The sequence below is a fragment of the Phaethon lepturus genome, unplaced genomic scaffold, assembly GCF_000687285.1.
Source record: "Phaethon lepturus isolate BGI_N335 unplaced genomic scaffold, ASM68728v1 scaffold3696, whole genome shotgun sequence".
NCBI lineage: Eukaryota > Metazoa > Chordata > Aves > Phaethontiformes > Phaethontidae > Phaethon > Phaethon lepturus.
Genome location: NW_010543974.1, coordinates 107,836 through 135,095, shown reverse-complemented (window position 1 = coordinate 135,095; position 27,260 = coordinate 107,836). Strand labels below are relative to the sequence as shown.

Here is a 27,260-nt window from a genome sequence, read left to right as displayed (position 1 = left end):
TTATAAAACTGATGTGTTTTTCTATGTGTGTCATTGGAAACACATACATAAAAATGAAACTAACACTGTCTCTCACAACCTTTCTGATAAAATAATTGCCCTTTTGGGAAGGCCAGTATCATTATGTAACACCAGGGAGGAAGGAAGCTCATGGTAAAGCACTGGACTGAGAACACAGGGAACTGTACTTGGTTGGTGGAGACTTTGTCTTTGAGATGAAAAATTCCTCCCTTCCTCACAAGGATGTTGTGCAGAAACATTTATTTAAAATTTCTGAGATGGAAACACAGGTGTTAAAATGGTTACTAATGGACCTGTTTAATTATGACTAAGAAATCTGCCAAAGACATGTAGGTTATGTATCCCCCTTGTACCTGTTGAAGACTCTGCAGGACAATATTTTTGTCTAGCAGCCCTGTGAGAAATGAGACAACTGGTGATTGATGCTTTACACTTAAATGCTTTAAGATAGATCCTATCAGCACTTGAGAAATATTGATAAATATTTTTAATACATTGTGGTTCACTTTTAACACCATTAATTTTGATAAATGTTTCCTATTAATACAGCTGCATTATGTACCTCTACCTTAATCACAGTATCATATCATGAAATGCATCATTCGTGCTGCTAGACAGGCTTTGGCCAAACAACTCTGCGTGTTAATCAGTGCTGAAAGATCAAAATCAAATTTCTGCCTCTTGGAAAGTGGTGCTCAGACTGCAGGCTGCTGTTCTGAAAGTTGCAGGTTGTCATCTTGACATCATGTAGATCCCAAACCAGCCAAACTCCAACCCAAAAGTATAGGATTTCTTATTTAGCAGATCAAGAGCTTCCAGCTTCCTTCTGGACAAATCCACTGCATTTTTTGCAGACTGATAAGAGGCCAGGGGGACCCAGACTAACAAATGTTTTCACTTTCCAGATCTGGTGAACCTTGGGGTTCTCTAATCTTGCTTTTGGGCCACGTATTTCCTGAAATCATAACTCATTTATATTTGGCTTCCCTCTTGCCTGAGCCTACTGTCTGATCCCTCAGTCCTATAAACCCTGTCCATCTGTGAAGCTGTGGGTCTGTGACTGGATGGCAGTGATTTCGGTTGGGTCTGGAAGGATGCACGTTTTGTCCTTCCTGCCAGCTGTGCTCTCAGACTCCAGTTTGGGAACGCACTTCAGCTGTCCTCCCTTCTACCCAAAGCCAGGGCCACTGCTGAAGCAGGGGTCTAGCACTAGTGTGGGGATGGCTGGGTAGGGGTTGGGGACAGATAACAGAATGACAGCATCTTTGAATATGTGGTGTGATTCTTGTGGTGGGGACACTGCGAATGTGAGACTTTGCTATTTGTGTAGAGAGAAGCATGTTTGCTTCTGAGCCTTCTCTCTGCTCCATCCAACAAACAAAGCACGTGGTGGCAGCTTTCCAAACTGTTACTTCCCTTCTTTACTGGCGTGTTAGGAATGTTTTGGGATCATTCCCAAGAGCTCACTAAATCCATATGTATATTATAAACAGTGTCTTTATACTTGGAAAAGGTTAGGTGTTTTAATATTTGAAATGGGAGGAAAGGTGAAACTCAGCTGTGAAGCGAGTGGAAGCACCGGGGGGAAGTGCTTGCCAACTTACTGACAGACTGGGCAACTTTTCTCATGCTTCTTTTATCTAGGACTTGGAGCTAATAGGTCTTCCTTAATTGGGCTGGGTTGGAGTCTTCATGCTGTCTGAGGGTAGTAAGACTTTCCTCACTATACAAAGAAAAAGCACAGAGCGCCTGGTCCTTTCAACCTATTTACAGCAACAGTAGACTTCAATAAATTAAAGTGAAACAGGAACAATGGTGTCCTCTGTGTCAGCAAGGATCTGCAAGCCTGCTCACAGCTTCTTCAGCTGAGGGCACTTGGGTGTTTTCCACTTAGGTGAATGTTCTGCTTACAGCCCCAAACTTTTAAGGAATTAAAACTTCCGTTCTGTAGTGTGAGGAAAAGATAAAGGAAACAAAATTTCTTGAAAACCTTTGGTGTGTGGATCAGTCTTCTCTATCCACTCTCCCTTCAGGCAAATATTAATCTTTGCTTCTAAGCTGCTTTTTTGTTTTGGTATGCTGACCTGAATGTTGGTATGCATTTTGTGATGCTTGACAGACTAGAGAACATTTGATGATGACCAAGATCACAGAACAAAGATTTACCACTTGTCACTTGCAATACTTGCTTCCTTCAGAGGTACAAAGAGGTTTTTTTGATTTACCGCACCTTCCTTACAGCGCTGTTGTGAGGATGGGAAGCCACATGGCTGGAGCTGGGTGAGGCTGGCAAGGGAAGCAAACCGTAGCTGAGGAGGTGCAGGAAACTTGAATCTTCTACTCTGTCTGAATTTTGCCAAAGCAGCCCCCAATTTTTCTTTTTTCTTCTTTTCATTTGTGATTCTGTGCTGCTGAGTAAGGTAAGAAACACCTAGTGGGATTGGTTCATTTTCCATCCCTTAGAATGTGGGAATGAACACCCCACCAGAAAAAGAAATGTTGATGCTGTCAGTGGCATGATAATTGGTCTCTGCTTTCATCTCCAAACAATCCCTTGCTTGGTATTCATTCTAAGAGGAGAAGGGTTATTAATGCAGTGTTCTTAAATTTTTTTTCGCACGTGTGTGTGTATGGGGGTGGGGGGGAGAACAGGAGAGCAATAACACAATAAATATATTGGCTAAGAGAAAACATTTGCGAGAGATCCTTGCCCATTTTTTTTAATCTTATCATGAAGAATGTGAGCCGTGATAAATTGTTCTGCTAATCAAACAGCACTGAAAGGTTAGGTCATCGGAAGCCTTTAGTCATTTTGTGCTTTTCAAGAGTGAATTTGTTAAAATTATGCTGAATACCCACTTAAAGCCTGGGCTGAAAACCCTACCTGTGTTTTATAACTCTGCACTGTCAGAACTCATAATAAGTCAAACATTCTTTCAGAGGTACTCATAAGGGAGAAAAAACCCTGTAAATTTAAGAGTAATTTCAGATTGTAAATGAAAAAGAGAGGCACGACTGTTCATTTGCACCAATCATGCCTTCCTTTCATCTGCTCTGATTAGGCCTGGTGCGGTTTCATCAAACTACTCCATCACTGAGCTGTCACTCCAGTCGTCTGTTGATTGAAAACAATCAGGGCTCTGATGGCACAATTATTCTGACCCTTTAACTAGAGGCTGCTGTGATAATGAAAGGTTGATTATGATAGTTTGTGCCTCTTTCAGTTTGCCAAGAAGGTTAATTTGGGCATCAGACGGATGTTTAATGGGCGCTTGCTGGCTACACTGAGGTAAATGAGAACGTGCAGTCTTCGATATTGCACGGATATAGTTTGGCTGTCAATCATTGTCATTTTGAGTTTGTGCCTCACACTCTGGAAATCACATTTTATTTTTTCCTTGGGATTTAATTTATTCTGTGCCCTGAGGAAGTTCTTTCACTCTGTGACCTTCACAGTAGCTTTCTCTGTCTTTTTTTTCCTTCCCTCAAATGGAGCCCAAAGGCATAATACATCTAGAGGAACATTTTTCTTTCATTTTTCACATTAAAAAAAAAAAAAGAAAGGAAATTTTAAAATCCCTGTTTATCAACTCACCCTGAACAGAGCAAGTGTTTTAATTCTGATTGTAAAATCAGAATGTGCAAATGAAAGCGTGCCCGCTTGCTAACGCAGCGCCGCACAGGGGACTGCTTACATAGACGCACATTTGTAAAACTGACAAACAGGTAATTTTAAAATGTCTCTGTAAAGAGGGTGGGGGATGGCACAGCTTTATTTTCACAGGCTACATCCATATGCCTCAGCCTGGTGCCTTGTAAATATGGTCTCAGTCACTGTACGACAACTTTTTGAGTTGGAAAGTCTCTCTTCAAGGTTCAGGGGCAAAAGGCATTTCATTGCTGATTCAGAGATTATTAATATTTACTGTGTTCAGATTGAGAGAATCTTATGCATAATTTTGTAGTTGTTTGGCTCAAGGTGCAAAAGAAATGCAAATACCTCGTAATTTTGATTGTTCTACATGCAGCTCATTACAGTCTTATTTTTATGCACATTTTTAATTCAAAATGAAAAGAAGAAAAAGATTTCTATCTTTAAGGCTCTCTGGCATCTAGGTTTGAGCCGCTCATTTTCCATGCTGCCTACAACTGTAAGGTAGTACCTGATTGATACAACTGCAAAGAGAGTCTGGAGGCCATGCTACATGGTTATGTACTAAATTCTAAAAATATTCACGTGCAACTCATGACTTCGAAAAATTGCATTTGGTCGTTTGTTTTTTTATTCCAGAAACAATTCTTCACCCATATGTTTTTCTTCTTAAATGGGTGCTACAGTCCAACGTAGTTCACCTTAAATAAAATACTTAAATTGATATCTTAAACCCTCTGGGTTTTGTCCTTTGTACTCTCCAGAAAGAGAGAAGGACTGAGACCCTTTAGAGATCCAAATTCAGGTCCTTTGGAAATCCCTGTTCATTTTTAAAAACTGGAAGTTCATAGCCTTCAATGGACATTGTTTCAGAGCTTTAGTAAATATCCTGTTTTTCTTCATAGGTTCTGCTCCTGGACATGATATTTGAAGAGCCAGGGTGGTGCTGACAATAGCCAGTTGAGACAGACAGTGGTTTTGAGGCAAGAGGTTCCAGTCTGGAATGCTTGGGGCTTGCTGATTTAGGTAAACTTCAAGGAGAGGCCAAATCATGTGGAAGTTTATGGCCAAAATACACATTTCTAGTATTCTCAAACACTGAACTAGTAAACTTTGTTTTGCTTTTTGAAGTTCATTCAGTGCCTCAAAGTGATTGCTGTAGTAACTGTGTTGCTTTCATTACTCTCTTTGGGTTATCAATCAATAGGAGCAGATCTATAGCACTGTCCAATATACTAATGATGCAAAGATATTAATTTGATTTTTTTTCTGGCGTAACATTTTTGCTTCAGTGAAGCAACAGGAGGACTGCTCAGGAGAGATTTGTGTTAAAAGAAGAGGTTTGTGTTCTTTCCCTTTCCCTGGTATATATCATCATCAAATTGTCAGGCAGAAATCTGATAATTTATGTTGAATATATCTGATATTAGTCCAAGAAAATACTTCCCTCCACTTTTCCATATTTAAAGTCATCCTTTCTTCTAAAATGAGGATGTTCACTATATTATTGTACTTAAGAATGCCACTTGCTTGAATGAGACAATGGGAATTCATTGTTTTGAAACCTTATGAAATGTAACGTTTCCTTTTATTTGTTGTTGCTAAAAACCAAACAAAGAAAAAAAAAACCCACACAAAACCTCAGTTTTTCCACCACTGTCACTTTTTGTCTTCGTTTCAGCTGTTAGAAACCTTAGATGGTATAAACTAGCATAATTCCTTTGCAGTCTGTGTGGCTACAACATGAATACATCAACTAAAGATCAGACCGAGATGACTTTAATGGAGTTCCCGTGGCCCCCACCTCTCGCAGAGCCCAGGCTTAGAGAAGCGTTTTCTCTCTGAGTGCTGTGGACATAAACTTTCCCTGACACTGACTTTGTGACTTAAGGTAGTTTCCAAGTGAGCCTGGGTCTAATGAGTATGTCAAGCTTTTACACTCATAAACTAGCTTGGCTTTTCTGGTTAGAAAACTTGCTGTGATATCAAGTGAATATCTGACATGTTTCCCTGCAGAGTGGCATGAGGATTGCAGGAGGACACTGAACAGGCAAGGCACAAGGTGTGCCAGATTTTGTTTCCTGGGATAGCCGGGGGCCCAAAAGACCAGGTAACTACTTATTGCAGGGTTATCTTCAACAAGGGGTGAAACTCTAAATTCAGCTTTAACCTCCACTGCCTCTGTGCCCTCTCTGGCTGTGGTATGTATGCAGCACATATACCATTAACAGCAGTGAGGGAAGGGCTGCACCCCAGGGCTGTGTGAATTGGACTGTCAAAGCACCGTGTTGGAAGCAGAAGCAGCCGCTGGAAATGCAATGAAATCACAATCCAGCATGCAGGTGTGTTTAGATGTACACGCCAACTGTGGCACAATAAATTTTTCCATCTGTTTTCTGCTGTTTTGAGAATGCAGTCCATTGCTAAATCAAGTCATGTAACCTTGGAAAAGAAAAATCCTTTGGGTTAAGGCTTTAGAATAAGAGAATTAAGCTGGTTTGAAAATCCTGTCCTTCTGAGGGTCTACTTGTGTCATTTACTTAGTTTAGAAGATGAATATGGCAAAATATATTATTTATTAAAGTTTATATAGGCACTAGGCTGTAGCTTCCTTTTGTCACATGCTCATGCATTAAAATTCATAGAAAAGAAGCTTCTAGCAGTTTAAACAGAATTTGCCTATATGGCACTAGGAGTAGGAGTATTTTCTTATTTTTGTAAATTATTTAGCAGTGATACAAATATTTTAAAACTCAAAAGTGTGGATGGTCTTTGTTTTGCTTGCTTGCTTGTTTGCATTTTAAAACACAGTTGTAATTTCAGGTGCTATTGGTATCTCCTTAGAGAAGTCTGAATGTCTCTCCTTGCAATGTCATAAAGTGTATAATGGCTTTGATTTTATTTTGCCAATACTGATTATAGTTGCTAATCACTGCTGCCAGAGGGGCTAAAAAATAGGCGCTATAATTAGTCTATAGACAGGGTGTATTTTGGAGTTTCTATGTAGGCACCAGGTTTCTAAGTCTGTATTAAACAAAAGCTGAGTAAAGATGGTGGAACTTGCATACCAGCAAACATCTGTATATTTAGTAACGCTACATGGAAGTTTGCACTTCTGCCATATGTTAATGAGAGTTATATTTGCCTCCTTTACAATGAAGGAAATTTAGAACTCTATTACAGTCCATCTCTACTACAAGCAAAAGACTTGTCTGGAATGTAATTTTCTTTCTTTTGAACTTCTCCAGCCTTCCAGTAGCTGCTAAACCATTCGGTGACTAGAGTATCTATTCACCCACACAGATAACTCCGTTTTCTTCCCTGCTTCTGTAGTGTGAGACACCATGTTCTGCTAGAGAGCACTGTAACAGTGTGTGCTGCATAACAAATGTGTAAGTCTAAGAGTGAGTTTGTGAGTGTTCCTAAAACCATATGACCTGTTCAATAGCCTTGTGTCACAATTTGGGAGTTGGTCCTGTATTCTATGAATACACATAGAAATACCTACATCTGTAGCTTGAATTCCTAACAGTTATTGCTAAAATATGTCCCAAAATTAATTTACGGCATTTAAAATTGAGTAACAGTCATTGTTATCAATAGGAAGACAGAGAGATAAAAGCATTATAGCTTTTAACTCTTATTGCCGTTTCTCTGCCTTGGAGTGCCACAGATCATCACAGATTCACCTTACCTTCCCCATTGCTGTTCCAGTTGCTTGTCAGAAGGGAAGGGTGGAAGTAGTGTAGACCAAAGATACCTTTAGGTGCAGCATATAGATGATCCCAAGGAGGTTGCAATAAATTTAATTTTGAAAAATTCAAAAGCTTTCATAAATAAAGATGCAGGACAATGAGTGGGGATGAAACAGTGTAGGAAAGGATAGAGAAAGTTTTGGTTCAAGATCAGGAATAGATTGTATACGTCCTGAGTGCCAACAAAATCTTTGTATCACTTCGCACCATTGCTGTGGTGGTTTGGAAATTCTGTGATTTTAAAGAAACATTAAGCATTATTGGTTTCAGTGAAACATTTTTAGAACTCCAGGAATAGTCTCAGTACAGACCAAGCTCAGTATGAATCAGGTTGCTTCTGCCCAACTTCATGCAGCGGAGAAAATCTATTGTAATGAACATGTCCATCCCTTCTGCTGCAGATCGTTACACATCCCATATGCAGAAATGAACGCAGATGCTGTCTTTGAAAGGTATGAATGTATATAGTGTTGCTTTTGTGTTTATGTAGTAATTATTGGGGGGCAGGAGGGAGGACAATATAGGAAAGAGGAAGCGTAAGTCCCAAAATGTTAATGGGCATTACTGTTAAACTTCCTTTAAAAGCCTTGTGGTTACCAAGACCTGGTTTACATTAGTGCATGTCTTTTAAGAGTCTGTAATGTCTGTCGTAGCACAGGTGATACCTCCACAATGCCATTTCAGATGTGAGTGAAGGCATGAACTATAAGCAAAATAAACCAATCTGTTGGATGCAAGTGATGACAAATAGCTCAGTTTTTGTAAATTCTTGTCTTTTAGTATAACAACTCACACGTCATTCAGTTGGTATGAATTCAGTTGGTGTTTTCATCATGATGAAGATAGCCTGAATTCCACTTCAATTTCAAGTGTCTAGTCAATTATGAGAGCTAAGTGTCTCTGAGGACTTTGAGGAATGATTCACATGGCCTAAGACATGGTGTAGGGAGTTGCCACTCAGTAGGAGACACCTGACACATGGATTTGGTGAATTTAGGACATGTGAATACAATGCTCAATGATTTCAAGTCCAAAACCACTTTCAAATATTAACTCCTTTTTACTAACAAGTCTAAATACAAATAGCTAATGCACATTTTGAAACTCAATACAGCACTTGACTGAACTACTGCTACAATTTTTGATGCCCTTCATTGATTCTTTGTTTCACAGGGATTGAACAGCACAGTGGAGCAAAAGTGTTTCAAATTAATCTTAACAAGAAGGTGGTTTTGGTTTGTCATCTTTCCTCTCTGACAGAATACAGAAGCAGCAATAAATTTGGTATACCATGCATATATGAAAGCCCTGAGTAAGATAGAAGCCTTTCTTTTCAGCTCCTTCATGTGACATTCCAACGAGCAATACGGGGCAGTAAATTTTAGCTGAAACTGTTATCGCACGACTAGTTAGAAACTCCTGCTCCACAAGTTCTTTGTCAGGATGAAATGAAGTGTCAAGTAGAGGAGTCTGTCCTCATCCAGAACTAGTCAATGTCTTTGTTAATGACTTGGATGAAAGAATAATATGTGTTTTATGTTTCTGGACAATCAGAAAGTAGAATGGTCAAGCACATTTGAAAATATAATTAGGATTGAGAATGATCTTGACAGATTGGAGCAGAGGCCTGAATTAAATAGTAGAGAGTTCAGTAATGGCGGAGAAAGCATGACACTTTGTGGAAGTTCTGCATAAAAAAGAGGTGGGAATAGTACTCAGTTATAAGCATAAATATGAATCAGCAATATCATAGTGCACAACAGTCTTGTGTAGCGAGGCACAAACAAGAATGGCATAGACTTTTATGATCAAAGTGATCCTTCCAATCTATTTGCTACTACTGCAGCCTTAGGAGGAAGATTTTATCCAGTTTTCAGCAGCAGGCATTAAGAAAGAGGGACATTTCCTTTCAATAACAGAGAACTGTGAGCCAAGCAACAGAAGTTTAGAAAAGGTGACCCAAGATTTATTGAGAGACTTTTTCATTCAGAGAAGAGGAAACTGCAACACACATAATGAAATGCGTAAGAGGTGGAGGAAAAAAAGGAAGGTAGCAGACTGCTTTTCGTCCTGTATGAATGGATTAATTTCAAGGGTTGGTGTGGGGGTCCCTCAGCTCTGGAGTATAAACCCAAAGCTGGAAAATTAAGCAATGAGTTGAAGGGTTTAGAGCTCCTGTGTAAGTAAGAGGAAAATCTGTCGAAGAGGATATCTGAGCATGGGAATTATTTTCCTGAGGAAGTCTGGGTATCTTCATCACTGGAGGTTTCCAAGAACAACTTACACAACAGTTTTCAAAATGGTTTAGGCTCTTCCTAGCCTCTTATTAGACCCGGTTGGATTCAATATGCTTTATGTAGTTTAAAGATTATGTTTAATTTTGGTGGTCGATACCAGCTGCAGTTGCTGAACAGTTTTAGCCACTTTCTGTCAGATCCAAACCAGCAGAGCCTCTTCTCTGGTTCTCTGGCTTAATTTCTGGTCCCTTTATGCTTCTCTCCACTTTATGAATAAAATAAATGAAGGAGGAAAAAAAATACTGAAGTATTTGGTATGTATTTTGTTACATTCCTTCAATATTTTGTCATAAATAGAATGAAAGATGGAGGGGAGATTTTTTTAATCATCTGATGGTAATCTTAATTTTCTTTCTAGTATACCCATGGCGTCCAGTGGTCACACAGTCCCTGCATTTATATTATTGCTCCAGCAGGTAGATTCTGGGATATAGTGGTCTCCTACAGCATCGCTAACAGTTTGCACGGCAAGAGTATTGCATAGCAGTATTGCAATCTGATAACGCTGCGGAAATTCTTTAGGGGGAGTGGTGCCATAACAAAACTTTTATGTATGTTATAGATGGAGTTTTAGTTGGTATCTTTTATGTTGACTCACATTCATTCATAACTACATTTTATATTGATTGATACCACTACTGAAGCAAGTATATATATATAGCTCGTCTTAGAATGAAAGCCACTTTTCAAAAGACCAAATTTTGACAGAATTGTACACAAATAATTGGTGTCTTGTTTTTCCCTTCCTTCCCCCTGCTTTTAGCTGGCTGTGAGGTGGTTGGAACACAACTGCCGCTACCAGTACATGGATGAACTTCTCCAGTATGTCCGCTTTGGCCTTATGGATGTGGATACGCTGCATACCGTAGCTCTTTCTCATCCTCTTGTTCAAGCTAGTGAAACTGCGACAGCACTTATTAATGAGGCCTTGGCTTACCACCAGAGCGTCTATGCACAGCCAGTTTGGCAAACCAGAAGGACAAAACCTCGCTTCCAGTCAGACACTCTTTACATTATTGGTGGGAAAAAACGTGAAATCTGTAAAGTGAAGGAATTGCGATACTTCAATCCGGTAGATCAAGAGAACGTTCATATCGCAGGGATTGCAAACTGGAGTGAGCTAGCGCCTATGCCTGTAGGGAGAAGCCACCACTGTGTTGCTGTCATGGGAGACTTTCTTTTTGTAGCTGGTGGAGAGGCAGAGCACTCCACAGGGCGTACTTGTGCGGTGAGAACTGCCTGTCGATATGACCCCCGCACTAACTCTTGGGCTGAGATAGCTCCAATGAAGAACTGTCGGGAACACTTTGTGCTGGGAGCAGTGGACGAGTACCTCTATGCGGTAGGGGGCAGAAATGAATTGCGTCAAGTGTTACCTACAGTGGAACGCTATTGCCCCAAGAAGAACAAGTGGACCTTTGTACAGTCCTTTGATCGATCGCTCTCATGCCATGCAGGATATGTGGTGGATGGTCTTCTTTGGATATCAGGTAGAAAAAGTTTCACACAGTTTGAGGTACTAACAAAATACCAAAATACTGTCTCGAATGAAACTAATAAGTCTTCCTAGGTTTATATATCAGGATAACTTTTGTCTTAGGAGATGGGTATTTCAAAGAATTTAAGCCTGGAAGCATAAAAACAAGCGTGCTTAGAGGTATAGCAGCATTTCGTACCTGTATGATATTTTTTTGTCTGCTAAATATCTCTCTGTGTTTCTAGGCGGCATATATCGTATGTGCTATCTCCGGTTGCCATTCCTAAATCACAGTGAATCAAAATGATAATGCACTTTTGGACAAATTTCAGATGACAAATTCTGTGTGCTTCCTAAAAACAAAAAACAAGACCCAGTTTCTGTTGTATGACTGGTACCACTGCGTTTATTCATGATAATGAAACGGAGAATTAAGTGCTTGCTGGCTTGTGTAGACCTAGGGCTTGAAGGCAGGTGTATGAACTGCTCCCACTTGCTCTTGAGGATATTGTAATGGGCCAAGACGACCTTTGTTAGAAATCATGCACAGCTCTGTCTGTAACAAGTGCACAGGACTGCCTTAAGTCATCATAGCTTTATGGCACAGCTAGATGAAAGTATAGGCCTTGTAATCTTAAACTAACATATCATTTGCAACTCAGTCTGATGTACTCTTTATTTTACACGTGCACGTTGATGGGAGTTGAGGATACTGTGCCATCAATCTTTGTAGTGACTTTTCTGTTATTGCTTTGGAACAAGGTGCTGTCTACAGGAAAAACAACCCCACCTTTTAGTAAGAAGTGTGTCATGGAAGGTTATAAGGTTGTAATATTTATAAGGAAATTAAGGACTAAATAGGGCCAGCTCTTGAGGAAAATGTTCAGTGATTGCCATCTTCACTGTATATACCCTCTGGGGATTTTAATGCAGTCTGGGATCCCTCTGGTGAAAAGATGGTATATGAACAAAAGAGTAAGTTCGTTACTTAGGCCTTTGCTGTGCTTCTGCCCAGAGAAGTGGTGGAGTCATCATCCCGAGAGGTGTTTAAAAGATGTGTAGATGTGACACTTAGGGACGTCGTTTAGTGGTGGAATTGACAGTGCAGGGTTAACGGATGGACTCGATGATCTTAAAGGTCTCTTCCAACCCTAACGATTCTCAAAGTATGTCATTTAGGTTAGTGGAGCTCCTTGCAGATGTATCTTTCTGCCCATATGGATTAAATGCCTTATGGAATGGATTCCCAAGCATTGGAAGGTGAGGTAGCAGGTATCTATTTTTACACATAGAAACTAAAATAACGAAAAATGGCTTTGGAATTAAAAGCATGACAGAACACAGAAGATCGCCAGGATCCCTAGCAGGTGCTTTGGGTCACTTTCTTTCAACAACTGGCATTGAAGGAGTCTTGCAAAGTTTGTGCTGTGTGTTAATCCTGATGTGCGCACACAGGAGGCTTTGAGACCCAGGTGCGGAACAGAAACAGGGCTTCTGCTCTGGGGCACCAGCTGGGCGTGTTCAGAGCGTTACCCTGTTCATTCACTACCTTTCCTGTTTTATCAGTGGAGAGAGATGTGTGCCTGTGACAGGCAATTCAAATACATATGGATGCTACTACTGCTGTGTCTTGATTTTTATTTTTTTCCCCTTCTCCTCTTGTGGTTTGCATTTGTCAGTCTCTATTTATGAAAAACAGGACTTTTTAGGAAACCGTGTTAAATATATTAGTATAAAATCATTGAGCGAGCACTAGAAACATCCATTAGAGTGTGGTCCTTGTTCCGGTACATGAAAAAAGTAGTATTTTTTTCTTAATTTCTTTTTTTTTTTCCTGTACAAAACCCCCCCAAGAAAGTATTTGATAGAGATTTTTAAGTCAAATGTGGGACTGGTTGAAGATTACTTTTACTCTTTCCAGATATGCTAGGAAAGGGAAAATTATGCTGAGGATTAATTAATGTGCTTAGTTACATAAGTGAAATGCCTGCCTGCCTGTGTGTTTAAATACTATCTGCATTTATTCTGTTCAAGGATATGCCTCTAATGCAGCTGTAGAATCAGGGGAAGAGGTAAGTGGAAGCCTGTTAGATGAACTCTTTAGAATTGGGCAAAACAACAAAAATATTTTATCACTATTGTTCCATTTATATTTTCAAATGCTACCAACATAACTTCTGTTGTAAAGTCAGAGTGAGGAGCAACATTTTTGCAGTGGAATAAGATAGGCAGGACTTTTTGGTCATGTTTTGTATAGTTTTTGAGAAAACGCTTAGCAGTTTTGAGTTGCTAGATTGTGACAGGTTATTATGAATTACCAGAGCACCCTATGCAATACTTCAGTAGGGTATTGATCTGAATTATGTACTCACAGATTGAAAACTGGGTTCTGTGTATTGAATACAGTTATTTTATAAATAAAAGTAGATGGAGATGCAATAACTGTAGCTAGCTTTCTATTATTAATTAATTGCTTAGGGCTAGAATGTGGCTTGCTGTACGTGTATATTCAGGGGCAGGGGAATAATAGACATGTTTTATTCTTCCAAAAATATCAGTAGTCACTGCTTAAAAAATCCACTGTTCATCATCAAATGTAAAATGTTAGCATAACAGTAATCAGTAATGCAGGAGGGAACCTAATTTTGAAGTCTGTGGCCTAATATTAAGTAATTAAAAAATTAGTCTGAGTTAGGGAGGTTTCTGAGCTGTATCCCTGCTGTTTTTTCTGGGAAATATGGGTCATCAGCAAGAGCTCTCAAAGTCAGGCTGCTACTACCAGCTGGCAAGGTAACCATGAAAATGTGCCCCGTTTTTTTAGTAAGTGAATAAATTAAATAGGATAATATAAGTTTCTAGCCCTCGTATTTGTGGAGAGAGTTATCAAAATATGACCCCCACACAAGACTGTTTACTTATTCTATAGCCAAAGCATCAGCACCTCTGCTACGGCCTCTTATCTTGTAAAGGCTTTGCTAATCAAAAGCTGACTAGACTAAAGGCGTTTCTATTATTTTTATTGGGATTCATTGTCGGCTTTACTTTGCTGCTCCTTTGGGACAAATACGAGAAGGAATAAAAAATAATAGAGCATAAAATAATGGCAAAGGCAGCAGGTAAGTGTGTTAAAGAAAATGCTGAAAGCATATGCTGGAAGTAGGAGACGGGTGGCTGGTGTTTCAGGTGACAGAGGGACTCCTAAGCTGCCACCACCCCTTTGGGGTTTTTAACCTGCCAGAAGGCTCAGAGGGAGCCTTCTGCACTCTGGAACTAGTCAGACCCTCTGGTCAGCAGAAGTGGGTTTAGCTCTTGAGTTTTCTGAGCTCCATGTATTGTGGAACATATTTTTATATTTGTGTCATTATTTTTTCTCGTCTTTTTAAAAATTTTTTCTCAGCCCACTTTTTATTTTATTTTCTTATTTTAAAAAGTGCATGTGAATTCATTAAAATAAGTTTCCCCTATTGACAGTACAGCATTGGGCAGATGGTTTTGAAATTTTATAGAAAGATTAATCTTACAGGCTCCAGTTAACATCTGACACTATGACCCATTTCACAAATAAATTGCATGCCACATGCTTGAAAAGTGAAATATTCGAGTGAAAGAGAAAAAAAAAAAAGCACCAAACCCTTTGGAATTCAACATTACTAACAATCATTCCCTATAAAAGGAGGGAAATATTTTCCATAAGAGTGAGGACTTGAACTATGCCCCTTTCCCTGCATCCTCCATGGCACGCACATGCGAATCTGGACACCTGCTTTCTGTATAGGTTAACCTTCCTCCTGCCGTATAGGTGTAGTGCCCGTGGGACAGAGAGGGGCAGGGAACCTCTGCCAGGCAGTTCAGCTCTGGGCCGTTCCTGCGCCTGCAGCTGCGGATAACGAGGCTTCCTCTCAGCCTCAAGTGCTCAAGAGATTAGCACATGAAAAGTCTTCTCTAAAGCAAAATATTATGCTGTTGTTTCGCAGAGGTCGGAGTTGCCTGACCTTAAGTGTGTCAGCTGAAATCACATCTTGACATGCACATGGAAACTCAGCTTGGAAGGGGGGTAAATAAGCCAACTGCATACAGCTGCTTCGTATGTAACAGCTTTTTCTTCAAGATTCTTTTTATTATTTTTTTTTTTCCCTAATGGTTGAGATTTTGACCAAGGTAATGATGGAGAACACATATCTTCAAAAATTATTCAAAGTTTGCTAGTGGTTTGGGGGGAAAAGTATTACCTTACAACCAGTACGCTGTTTTTTCTCAGTAAATACCTATAAAATTGTTTCATGAAAAGTAGATCTGAAATAAGTAGGAATCTATGGTGTCTAACCAAATCAAATCTTGCAGTGCAGCTGGCACAGAAATTACCAGGATCAGGAGCTTAACAAGTACATAAAAATCGCCTCAGTGACTCAGTCTTAGTCTGTATATGGAACAGTGTTTCTATTATTATTATTGTTATTATTATTATTATATTTGGATCTCACAACTTTCAAGCATGGACATTACAGGTTTGATGCCATTGATTCTTCTTAGATTGAATGTAAACATCAAGTTTTAACGATTTAAAAAAAAAAAAACCACCCACAAAAAAACTAGGGCTTGTGCCCCTCTTGTTTGCAGCTGGATTGCATCCGAGGTGGAACAGTGTTAATTAGAGCTGCTGGTGGTGTCTTCCAGCACTTGTTAGGATGGGAGAATATGCTCCAGCTCAGCTGTCCTCACTGCACCTGGGCTGGCTGAAGTAAAAGGCTTGCATGTTGAGGAAGGATTGTCTTGTGTTTAACACACAGATGCGTAAGAGAGGAGAGTTTTCTATTTTAAAATAGCAGAGCACCTTGGGGTGCCTGTCATGAGTTTCTATATATTCCCTGGATTTGCTGGAAGGAATACACGTGGGAGCTCTTTGCCAACATGTAGTTTTACACGTCTCCCAGCAAACTGGGATTCGTGCGTGCAGCCTAGCACTTGGGGATTTCAGAGAGAGTTGTGAGATTTTCTGGGGGATTTAGATTGGATTAGATTTCTCAAGTCATGTGGGGGTCTTACTAGGACATGTTATAAATGTGGATTATTAATTTTTGATTGGGAAAATGGTGTTGAATCTACTGCCTCTCACCCTTCTCTTTTTGGAGGTGTCTTTATTGAAGGTGCTTTTTAGTGCAGTTGGGGGACTGTAACAAACCAAAATACCAAATAGTGTAACGAATCAAAACAAACCTTCCCCCATGTGTGGGGAAGGGCTGGACAAGGTGGATCTTGGACTCCTCCAGGACCTCTCCATGTAGAGGTGCACTGTTGCATGAGTTGGGAACTTACGGGTCTTGGAGGGCTTAAAAAGCAGGGTTTACAGCCTGCAAGGGAGTGAGCAACAGTGATTGTGGCAGTGTAAAAAATTGTAAGCTCAAGGGTTGGGTGCTGGGCTTCCCATGAGTGTGTTCTTGCAGCTGTAAGAGCAAGACAGACAGGCTTGTCCTCAGCGTGCTTCTTGGCTCCTGGAAACTCTAGTCCTCAAAACAAGCCGCTCATGTCACAGCGGTGCAATCATCGCTCTCAGTTTATAAAGCCCAGCGAGCACTGACAAAACTGTAAATTTTCTGTCATTTACTCATCTAGACGTTTTTTCTTTCCTTAACTGATGGTTTACTACCACATTAGCTGCTGTTGCTTGACATCAAATTTAATAACAGGGTTTGTATTTTTAAATATTTCTTTTCAAGTGTAGTTATGATGCCTCCCTGCCTTTTTCCTCCTTCCCTCGGAGAAGGCACTGCAGAGAAGTTTAAGAAATTATCGCAGAATTACCCCTTTTTTTTTTTTGAGAAAGTATGTATTATTTTTAGTACCATTTAAACTTTTTTTTTCCTTTTCCTATTTCTTAAAAGACATATTGCTCTTCTTTTGCCCTTTCCCAGCTGCCTGGAGTATTTTTAAAAAAAACAGTTCAAGAGGACATTGCAGACTTGTTAAATTTGAATTTTGGCAGAAAAATTTAAACTTTTGCTATAGCACTTCAAAGTTAGGAAGAACTTGAGTTTGAAAATTGATGCAGATATAAGATGGCATATTTAATGACAGATGTATCTATAGAAACCTGTTAAGATGCAGATTATCCCCCTGGGGAGGGGAGATCAAAACTGCCAATCTATAAAATATACTTGTTAGGGGAAGGCATGGAATCTATCTCTGCGAGCACTTTGATTGCAGGGGACAGTGTAGCAGCATGTGGCATCATAACCTAAGAGCAGACAAATCAGCTTGATGACTTTCAAAGCCAAGAATACTGCTGGAGGCAAGGGTACTCCAGTCTAGAAGAAATTAAAACATATAGAGACTGTTATTAATTCCAGATCTATTTTTGTGTAGTCAAATCTGTATGCAAATCCTTAGCATCTCATTTTGGCAGATTAGAGCGGTATGTGAAGGGAATGTAATTGTAAAACACCACAGATGAGCAATATTGCAGGGGAAAAATGTAAGCTGTGTACTTGATATGAGGGGCTCTTTGTGAAGAGAGGCAAATAATTTTGCTTATTTGATTATTCATTATTTTACGAGGAAGCAGCCCCCTTCTTTCTCTTCTTCCTCCACATCTTTCCCCCCAAATTAAGGTGTCCTTATTGTCTGAATGAAAATATGAGACCCAGCATTGTGTTTCCGATGCATTTCCTGTAGTTTACACTCTGGAGGTAATCATCCAAATAACTATGATTTTTATTTTTCAAAATACTAATCAGACATTTCATTTTTAAAAATTAGGCTAGAAGTGAAAATAAGTATGTAAAAGAAAATCAAATTACAAAGCAGATACTAGAAAAGATTGTTTCGTGCATGTGGCTGACGGCCGCTAACGCTGTGAAGGCTGCAGAGCAGTGTAGAGACAAATCACAGACTGTGAGATTAGATATGGGAACAGTCACTGCTTTCCAGTGCGCGTTCTTGCGTGTGTACTTCACAGGTGCTGTGATGGGCAGTGCGTGGCATAATGTGGTGGAAAGACTACATCTGATCACGGCTGCCTCGTAGCCTGTAAGTGCCTCTGGGCTGGGAGCTTGTGGTCCATGTGTAGGGGCCCCAGTACAGGCTGGTGCTTGCAGAGGTGTGCCCAAATAACGGCGTTACTCCTCCCTGCCACTGTGGCTGAAGAAAAGACTCTTGTCCACAGTTGCTGCTATCCATTGAGCAGGTTCTTGGCCTCCATCAAGTTACTTGAAGTGACCAAAGGGTGCATCTGTGTAGCTAAGCCCAGTAGGAGCAGATCAGCAGACAAAACCTTGGTGCCCAGTTCTCTGTATCTACTCCATGTACAGTTCACATTTTTTGCTTTGGGCTGGATTTATTCTGGTACAAAACCATCCGAAAGACCACTTATTATTTGACACCCTTATGCTTCTGTTAGGAACTGGAGCACAACTGGTGCACATTTGGAGTGGAGATTCTGGTTTAACTTGAATGCACACCAGTATCGCCCTGCAGCCTGAAATGATGTGTGAGGGGAGTCACTTCAAAATCACAGTATGGCTCTGAACCAAAATGCTGCGCTAGGTGCAGATGGAGGCTGGGAAAATGAGGATTCCCCAGCACGGAGGCATGTTAAGACTGGTTGGGGATAAAAGAAAAAATCCAGTGCTTGGGCCATAGCTCAGCCACAGGAATGAAAGCAGCTCTGCTGCTGCTCTGTCTGAAACAGGGGATGTCCTCACAAGAAGCAAAGCATAAACAAATGTAATGACAGCTGAAATTCATTCCTCATTGTTGTGGATTTTGTGGACATGCTCTTAAAACTGTAATATAAAAAGTTTGTCAGTATGAGTGCCACTGGTGTACCCTAGTTAAGTCCAGACCTCCTGGTAGGTTGAAAGGTGAGGTGCAGCTTTTAGGCTGGTCCCATCTTCCTGTGGGTCCAGGGTGGTGACAGAGGGGGACTGGGACCTGTGGCAGTGCTGCAGTGACACCATGTTCCCAGGAGGCTTGAGTACGCTCAAGAACATGTTTATTACAGACTTGAGACTGAAGAATTTTTCCACCAGTTTACTCAGTGAGATTTGCCATTTAAAACCAATGGAGTACAGGATGATCGGGGATTGAACAATACTTTGTTGAGGTAAATAGTTGGTTTGGGTCAGATTCTGTTCCAGGATTTTCTGAGGTGCTTTATACCCTGCTTTCCAAACATTATTGAAAGGTATGTATGCTAAATGGTAGTGTTTCTGGTCGCTATAGAGGAATGTCCCAACATAAGTCTACAATTAAACCAGGAGCTGTTCTTTCTGTAATACAGACTAAATGCAGAATTTCCTTCAAATATATAGGTGAGTGTAGTTGCACAGGGTTGCGCTATGCTTTCCAGCTGGCAGTGGTGTCCCACGTCACGCTCCTCGTTAGGCAGAGCTCCCCTCCGACATCTTCCTTCTCTCTGATGCAAGTCCACCTCCTCCTCCGTTAAACCGTGTCACACACTGCACGCTCCTTGGAACAGGGATGGGTTTTATCTTCATGTCTTGACGACCACTGAATGCACAGTCATTTATAAACAGATCAATTTTTATCTCGTTTTTAGCCCATAGAATTAGCTTTACAAAGGAAGTGTGTGGGGGGGTGTTTGTTGTTGCTATTTTCTGTTTATAGATGTTTGACAAACGCGCTACTTATTACCTTGTAACCAGATTAAAAAGTGCAGTGGAATAGAAGCATAAGTGGTGGTATGCAATGTAATTATGTCAGCAAATGAACCCCAGAATTGGTTCTTTTGCTGTACCTGATCTTGGTCCTGGTTTTGCTTATATGAAGAAATGTAACCTGTATAAACTCTTTCATAGGAGGAGTAACAAATACTGCACAGTATCAAAACAGGCTCATGGTCTATGATCCTAAGCAGGTGGGTATCTGTGTTGTATGTGTTTTTCTCATATGTTTTGCTTCAAACACGTCTCTTAGCAAATACATACAATGATTTTAAAAGGCTAAAAATGCTGACTGTTTGAATTAATGGTGTTTTAAATTCACTTTGTACTGATGTGCGAGTTTAACAGAGTAATGGAGACCCTGACTTTCTATTATATTTTTTAAGCCTGCAGGTCTTAGGAACATCTAGATTAAATACAGAAATGTGCTTTAAATCCCCTGTATTTATTAGTATTTATTTTGTTTGTTCATTTTTTTGTAATCCAGCAGCCCAGGGCAACATACACTCAAAGCCAGTGTCACAAAACTGCTCCTTGTCATTGGCATTTCTGCTTTGAATTGCATGTATGGGCTTTTTGTTTTCTGCGTACTTTCAGAACTACAGTACCTGGCCGTGACTTATGCTGCTGACTGCAAGGGTGCCTATCATTTCATTACCCAAGCACCTAAAATATCTTTTAGGGATTATTTCATACATTATGTATGTGTTTTGATTAGGTTAGCATGGCTCAGTAACCATTTCAGAGGGTTAGGGCATGGTTATCCCTCTCGCTTGTATTAGGAATTAAAAGTCCTAAGCTTGCAATCAGTTGCATAGCCTGATTTACACCCGTGCAGAAGAGTATTGACGTTTCTGATTATAGCATAGGGGCTTTGATTGCCGTATTTGGAACCAAATTGTGCCAGGAGATACTTCCACGCGGTTCCCACTGGCTTCTTGAAGCATAGCACATACGGGCCCTGAAGCAGAAAGCAGGCAACGACACACCTGCCTCTTTCTTTTTGAGGTGCGGTTTTAGGCATCGACTGTACTAATGCTGACTCTGTCCTAAATCCAAGTAGTAGTTCCAGGCAGCAATCTTATTTTGCTTATGAGGGGGACACTCTTACGGATACTGTGTCTCTACTCTGTGTCTTTTCCTTTGATTCCTTACTTGCCGGTGTGAAAGTTGCACCCCGAAATACCAGTGGCAGGGCTCCAGCGTGCCGTCCCGACGGCGAGAAACCCGGCCTGGTGCGTAAAGAGTTACAGAGGAAGTGTGCGCTCGCATTCTTCAAATGGGGCCCGCTTCGTGTTTGTACACACAAGCTCTTTTTAAAAATTCTGCTGGCATATTGTTTACGGTGGGTACTGGAAACCATCACATCTGCTTGCATCTCGCACAGAATCTCAATAACTCTATCATTCAGCACCGGCGCTTGCTTCCGCGCGAGGCCTTTGTGGCGAGTCGATAATGCCTGCCATCTGCCACCGAGCACACAGCTACCTGCCAACAAGCCGGCTGGGGTGACCTCTGCGTCCCCACCACTGATTAGTATTCACACGCCGGCTTATTAGAAATGACCCCACCAGGCCCCTCTGTTTCCCTGCCTTTGCAGCGCTTCGCGGCTCACCTGGCAGGCACTGCAGTGGAGGAAGCTGAAGATGTAATCAGGGGATGCGGGCAGGCTTTGCAAAGCAGATGGTGTCTATAGTCTGGTGTTAAGAGACTGGACTACTAATGCAAACATTAATGCCTAATATTCAGCTATTACCCAGTGAAATGTATAGCTATATATTGCGGAGGTTAAAAGGCAATGGTGTTAGAGGCTCTTGAGTTACCGCGAGCGCTAGCACGTGCAACGCAAAGAATTTCCTCACAGATTTTAACTTCCTCCGCTTAAATAAATTAATGTCATCCATTGCCAGGTTGTTTGATTTGGTAAGCGTAGCAATTGTTTTCTTAGGTTTGAAAGACTGTGCTTTAATCCCTCTTCTTGCGTGTCCTCTTGCCCCTCCCCTGAACGGGTAGAGTTCTTGAATATTGTTAACCAGGAAGAAAAATATGCAAAAGGATGTTACTTTGTAAGTGCCCACAATTAAAGGGTTAGCATTAAACCAAATACGTGAATCATTTGAGAAGATTCTTTAGGAAATTATTTTTCCCTGTTGCTTCATTCCCCAAGGATAAGATCAAATAAGCTTCTGAATAACAAAAGGTAGAAGAATCTCTCTTCTCATAACAGAGCTAGTTGGTACAGATAATTTTAGCACTGTATACAAAAAAGACATCTGATAGTCTTACTTAAGGAGGATTTGCTACTGAATTATAAAGAAGCAAAAAAAGCTTTGAAACCTGATGAGCTAAACAGAAAAAATACAGAGCAAGAAATACTATTAAATTAATTAATTTAAATGTGAGAACTGTAAACCACGGGTTGAAAGTTCAGTATGTCTAGTCAGTGTTATAACCGACACAGATGTTTAACATATGAACAACACGAGTATATACGCTTGTGATTTCTGGCCAAGGGTAAGGAGAACACCAGTAACCAGGCTACTATTACTGTATGACTAGTATAGGTATGCCTTTGAGCAGTGCTGAGACAGGTTCTCTCTCTTTCCAGAATAAGTGGTTAAGCCGTAGCCCGATGTTGCAGAGGAGAGTGTATCACTCCATGGCTGCTGTCCAAAGGAAACTTTACGTGTTAGGTGGAAATGATCTGGACTACAACAATGATCGTATCCTGGTTCGGCATATAGACTCCTACAGCATAGACGCTGACCAGTGGACACGTTGCAGCTTCAACATGTTGACAGGCAAGTATTATACACCAAAAGGGGAAACTCTCTACTATTAAAACAAAACACCAATTCTTTTCCCTTTAGATGCCTTTAGTATGTGGAACTCCACGACTTCGCTGCAATTGCTTCCGATTTAGGCACCATTGTTGGCCAACAAGACACTTTTGATTACTCTTCTGGCATTCAGTGTTCTACAAAACATTAGCTTTAGGACATTGTAGACTAAGTTTTTAAGAAAGTGCACATAAACTTAATTTAATTAAGCAATCAAAAATAATTTGTCACAGTGTTACCAGTACTTATTTTTGTTTCTCCAAAAGCTTGCCTGCAGTGGTAGATTTAGCTCCCTGTTTGAGTGTACAACAGGCAGATATGTCGGAGGATGTTGGATGTGCTGGAGTGTGTCCGGAGAAGGGCAAAGAACCTGGTGAGGGGTCTGGAGCACAAGTCTTATGGGGAGCAGCTGAGGGAACTGGGGTTGTTCAGTCTGGAGAAGAGGAGGCTGAGGGGAGACCTTATCGCTCTCTACAACTACCTGAAAGGGGGTTGTGGCAATGTGGGTGTTGGTCTCTTCTCCCAAGTAACTAGTGATAGGACGAGAGGAAATGGCCTCAAGTTGTGACAGGGGAGGTTTAGGCTGGATATTAGGAAAAACTTCTTCACCAAGAGAGTGGCCAAGCATTGGAACAGGCTGCCCAGGGAGGTGGTGCAGTCACCATCTCTGGAAGTATTCAAAAAATGTGTGGACGTGGCGCTTCGGGACATGGTTGCATTGGGTTAATGGTTGGACTTGATGATCTTGAAGGTCCTTCCAACCTTAGCGGTTCTGTGATTCTGTGTGATTCTGTCTCTACCATGGTAACACCATTTTGTAGTGCTTTCTGCTAGCATTATAGGGCAAAGCTTTCATTGAAATTCATTAACCATCACTTATTTCTAAACAGTATCTTGTAATAAATTGCCTGAAAGGAGGTGTCTTTGCTGGAATTCTGTTGATGAGTTGAGCAGCTCAGTTAGCTACAGGATCTGTAAAGTTCTTCTTGACTGTCATTAGGAAGAACTGTTACAGTAGTAACTTGCAAAGTGCTGCAACTCACTGTCCTTGCCACACAGTCCACCAAATTTCACCGCCACCTGATACAATTCCCAGATGTGCAACCCTTCAACTCCCTGAGACAGGCATGTGACACATTCTCAGAGTAGCACCAACAGTAGCTCTGCAGAAAAGGATGGATTTCCAGGACAGGATGGCATTAATGTTGGGGCCACTTTTGGAGACTTGGAGCTCAATTAGTAACAGTACTGGCTGCCAAAAAAATTTCAGTGCAGACTGCTGTAGGAGTCCTAGAACTGAGCCTGCCTCACTTTTCATCCTTTTCCATTTGGCGTTGCATTGATTTCTGAGATTTACCACTGAAAAGGCTACAAAGGGTGTAGGAGCTTAACTAGAAGCTCAGGATAGCTAAAACACTATGTCGGAGAAACCAACATCTGACAAATAAGACATTTATGACAATAAGACAGAATGACCTTATGTCATTTTCCTCCTGGTAGGTTTAAAAGCTTCTCTAGTGGCAACTTTGTTCTTTAAGATATTGCATTGGGCTTCTTAATCTCTGGGATCTGGAGAAGGGTTGGTTGGTTTCTGAGTCAGGTCATCAGACTACTTCATAGACATTGGGGAGAGGGGCGTGGATTAAACAGGAGTTAACGCATTGTCAGATAGAATTAGTTTTTCGTGTCCCTTTTGCTCTCCAGTTAATTGTTTTATTTTCTTATCTGGAGGAATTGACAGCCTTTGAGAAGGACATCATCTGATTTGCAACAACAAAAGCACTGGCACCACAGGCACCCTCGTTCTGGAGCTGACACTGTATCACTAAATGCTGTGAGATAGTAGCCTGTCCTCAGATACAACCTGATGGGTTGTTTCCACAACCTGTGCTTAAGAAGCCATCTAAGCCTTTTTTTGCGTCTCTGCAACTGGTGGTAAATCTGCCCGTTGCACTGTGTAGTGCAGGTTTTTTTAAGGCTGTATTTATCCTTCCAAACTTGTTCAGGAGACCGTTGCTATGGGAATGAGCTTGCACAGCAGCTTCTGCAGTTTTCACCATACTTGTACCTGGAGGAATGGGCGGGTGAATAGGTGTGGGCAGAACTTGAAGAGGTGTTCAGCTCTCTCTGTTTACCTGTCTGCTTGGATGTATGTGTGTGATAGTAGCTGAGAGGCAGGCAGGGAGCTCGCCTATCACCTATGAAATACATGCGTATAAAAACCTGCACCATTGAGGAGACACCAGATGGTCCCCTGCACAGCCTGTTTATTGCTCATCTGGGGTATCTCTCCGGACAGCACCGTATGGGGCTCCCACAGGGAGCAAAAAACAGCCCTCACACTTCACCTTCGCTGTTGCATGTTGTGAATTCTGAAACAGGCAAGTTACTGCCAAGTACATTTGCATTGTGTTACAGAACTCCAACATTTGGTGCTAAAAGGGTTAATTAAACACTGAAAGTGGTTTCTATTTCCTCTTTTGCTTTAGGTCAAAATGAGTCTGGAGTCGCCGTCCACAATGGTAGAATATATTTAGTTGGTGGCTATTCTATTTGGACAAATGAGCCTTTGGCATGTATCCAAGTGAGTGATTTAGGTTTCTTTTAAAGTCTTTTCCAATAATTTTGCAAGGATAATGTTTTGCACAGTGGTTATTCAAAAGGGAAAATCCATGTAAAGTGGAGAGGTTAAGGATGTTTCTTATGCAGCCACTGAACCTGCATAAACACAGAGAGGAAATACTGTGGATATTAAAACTATATTCAGATGAGCCATTAGATCCAATTATTCTAAGATATTCTAATAAAACAGGGTTGAGGAGTCTCTCCTTTGGCAAGGTTTGGGTAAAATAGTAAGTATATATTCTCAGGTTACACTATCAAGCTCAAAAGTAAGAGAGTTGCAGAAATGGATGATGGGGCATGGGCTAACAATTTTTTCAGCCCATCTTGTGATTTTTTTTCTCTACACGTTGTCTTTCTGAAGAACAGCCAAAGTTAACAAGTTTTTCTTTGACAAAGTTCAGTCAGCCTGCAACCTGCCCTAGTGCTTACTGCTTCAAAGCTCGAATGGGAGCTTTTTGATCCCTGCTGTAGGCAAAAGGTGATGCAACAAACTCTTCTGCTCTCTCATCTTGTGTAAGAGCAGCTTGCCTGCAGATCCATGGCTTTCAGATATTCCAGTGCAGAAACTAGGAATTCTTATCTTTCTGCATTTTTCTGAGTGAAGCAAATCTATATCACAGCAATTTGTGACTGGCTGGGCAGTTACAGACGGAAACTTTTGTTTACATGTTTCTGCACTTTTGCTGATAAACAACATTTTCATTAGCTTCTACCTAAGGATTTCAGGATTTCACCTCCAAACTGTCCCATAAGGCTAGAAGTTAGCCTTAGCATAAGAAAGGAATGTATTAGATGTCAAGCTGCTGGTCTTATAATGAACACTTACTAGCATGGCTTTGTAAAGAATAGATCATGCAAGATAAGGAGTTAAAACCATGTTCTGGTCATAGTATAACTTTGTTTTACTAAATTGATGGATACCATACCTAACAACTGGTATTGGAAAAATTCATTCAAACTGGCTTCGCTAGCTGACATACAGTGCTACAGATGGAATAATAGCACAATGTCAAGGCAGTGGTTGTACCCCACCAACACGTTCATTTATAATCAGCAGGTACTTTGTAGTATTGCACCTGGGTTTAAATACTGCCTAGTGACAAGTGAAAATGATCCTGGGGTCTTGCTTTCTTAAATAGACATTTGTCCACATCCCCAAACAGGTTGTGAACTGGCAGCCTGCCCATGACAGTCGTCGTGTTAAAGGAAAAAGAAGTATGAGTGCTTTGGCAGAGCTGTGTGTGCTGCCCCTCTCTGTTGTTGGCAGTGTGCCTGACTTTAACCAGTAAAACTAGCCCTTTTATCTTCAAATTCAGCAAATTTGAGGTTGCGCTTTCCTTTGGAAGAAAAAAATCCACTTTTTCCATATCTCTTAATTTTCTTTAAGTCATTCATTTATTTGGTCTATCCAGCTTCGATAGAGCTCCCTTGCTCCCTATATAGCACCAAGCTGAGAAATGATTCATACTCTGTGGTAACAGCAGCATTTCTGTGCAGAGCCCTACTTGTATGGTTGCATGTTCTGCTGCCAGGAAGCAAGATCCAGTGTCACTGTCTGCTACTGAGTGCCTGAGCTAGCGTAAGATTTGGGTGATGAGGACAGCAATAGATCACCAGATCCATAAATACAGTCTAAAAATGATCTGAAACTTCCTTTCTGTTGGGATTTAGTACATATATGTGGTGTGTGCCAGCAAAGTTACTTCAGCTTCTTTTGTGATCCCTGAAATATTTTGTGTGCTTTGACCTGCAGGTGCTGGATGTTAGCAAGGAGGGGAAGGAAGAAGTATTCTACGGGCCTACACTCCCCTTCGCTTCCAACGGAATAGCAGCGTGCTTTCTTCCAGCTCCTTATTTCGCATGCCCCAACCTTCAGACTCTGCAAGTGCCTCACCACAGGATTGGCACAATGTGA

General features: G+C 40.9%; 1 protein-coding gene across 5 annotated transcripts in view; it reads left to right on the top strand.

Annotated features, from left to right (window-relative positions):
* KLHL32 (kelch-like family member 32) overlaps window positions 1-27,260 on the top strand; it is a 95,812-nt gene extending 68,552 nt beyond the window's left edge. For all 5 annotated transcript variants that reach the window (XM_010288511.1, XM_010288510.1, XM_010288509.1 and 2 more), the window contains 5 exons: window positions 10,489-11,215; window positions 20,016-20,074; window positions 22,489-22,681; window positions 25,210-25,304; window positions 27,099-27,260. In XM_010288511.1, the coding sequence (XP_010286813.1) occupies window positions 10,489-11,215; window positions 20,016-20,074; window positions 22,489-22,681; window positions 25,210-25,304; window positions 27,099-27,260 (1,236 nt within the window). The remainder of the gene's footprint in view (window positions 1-10,488; window positions 11,216-20,015; window positions 20,075-22,488; window positions 22,682-25,209; window positions 25,305-27,098) is intronic.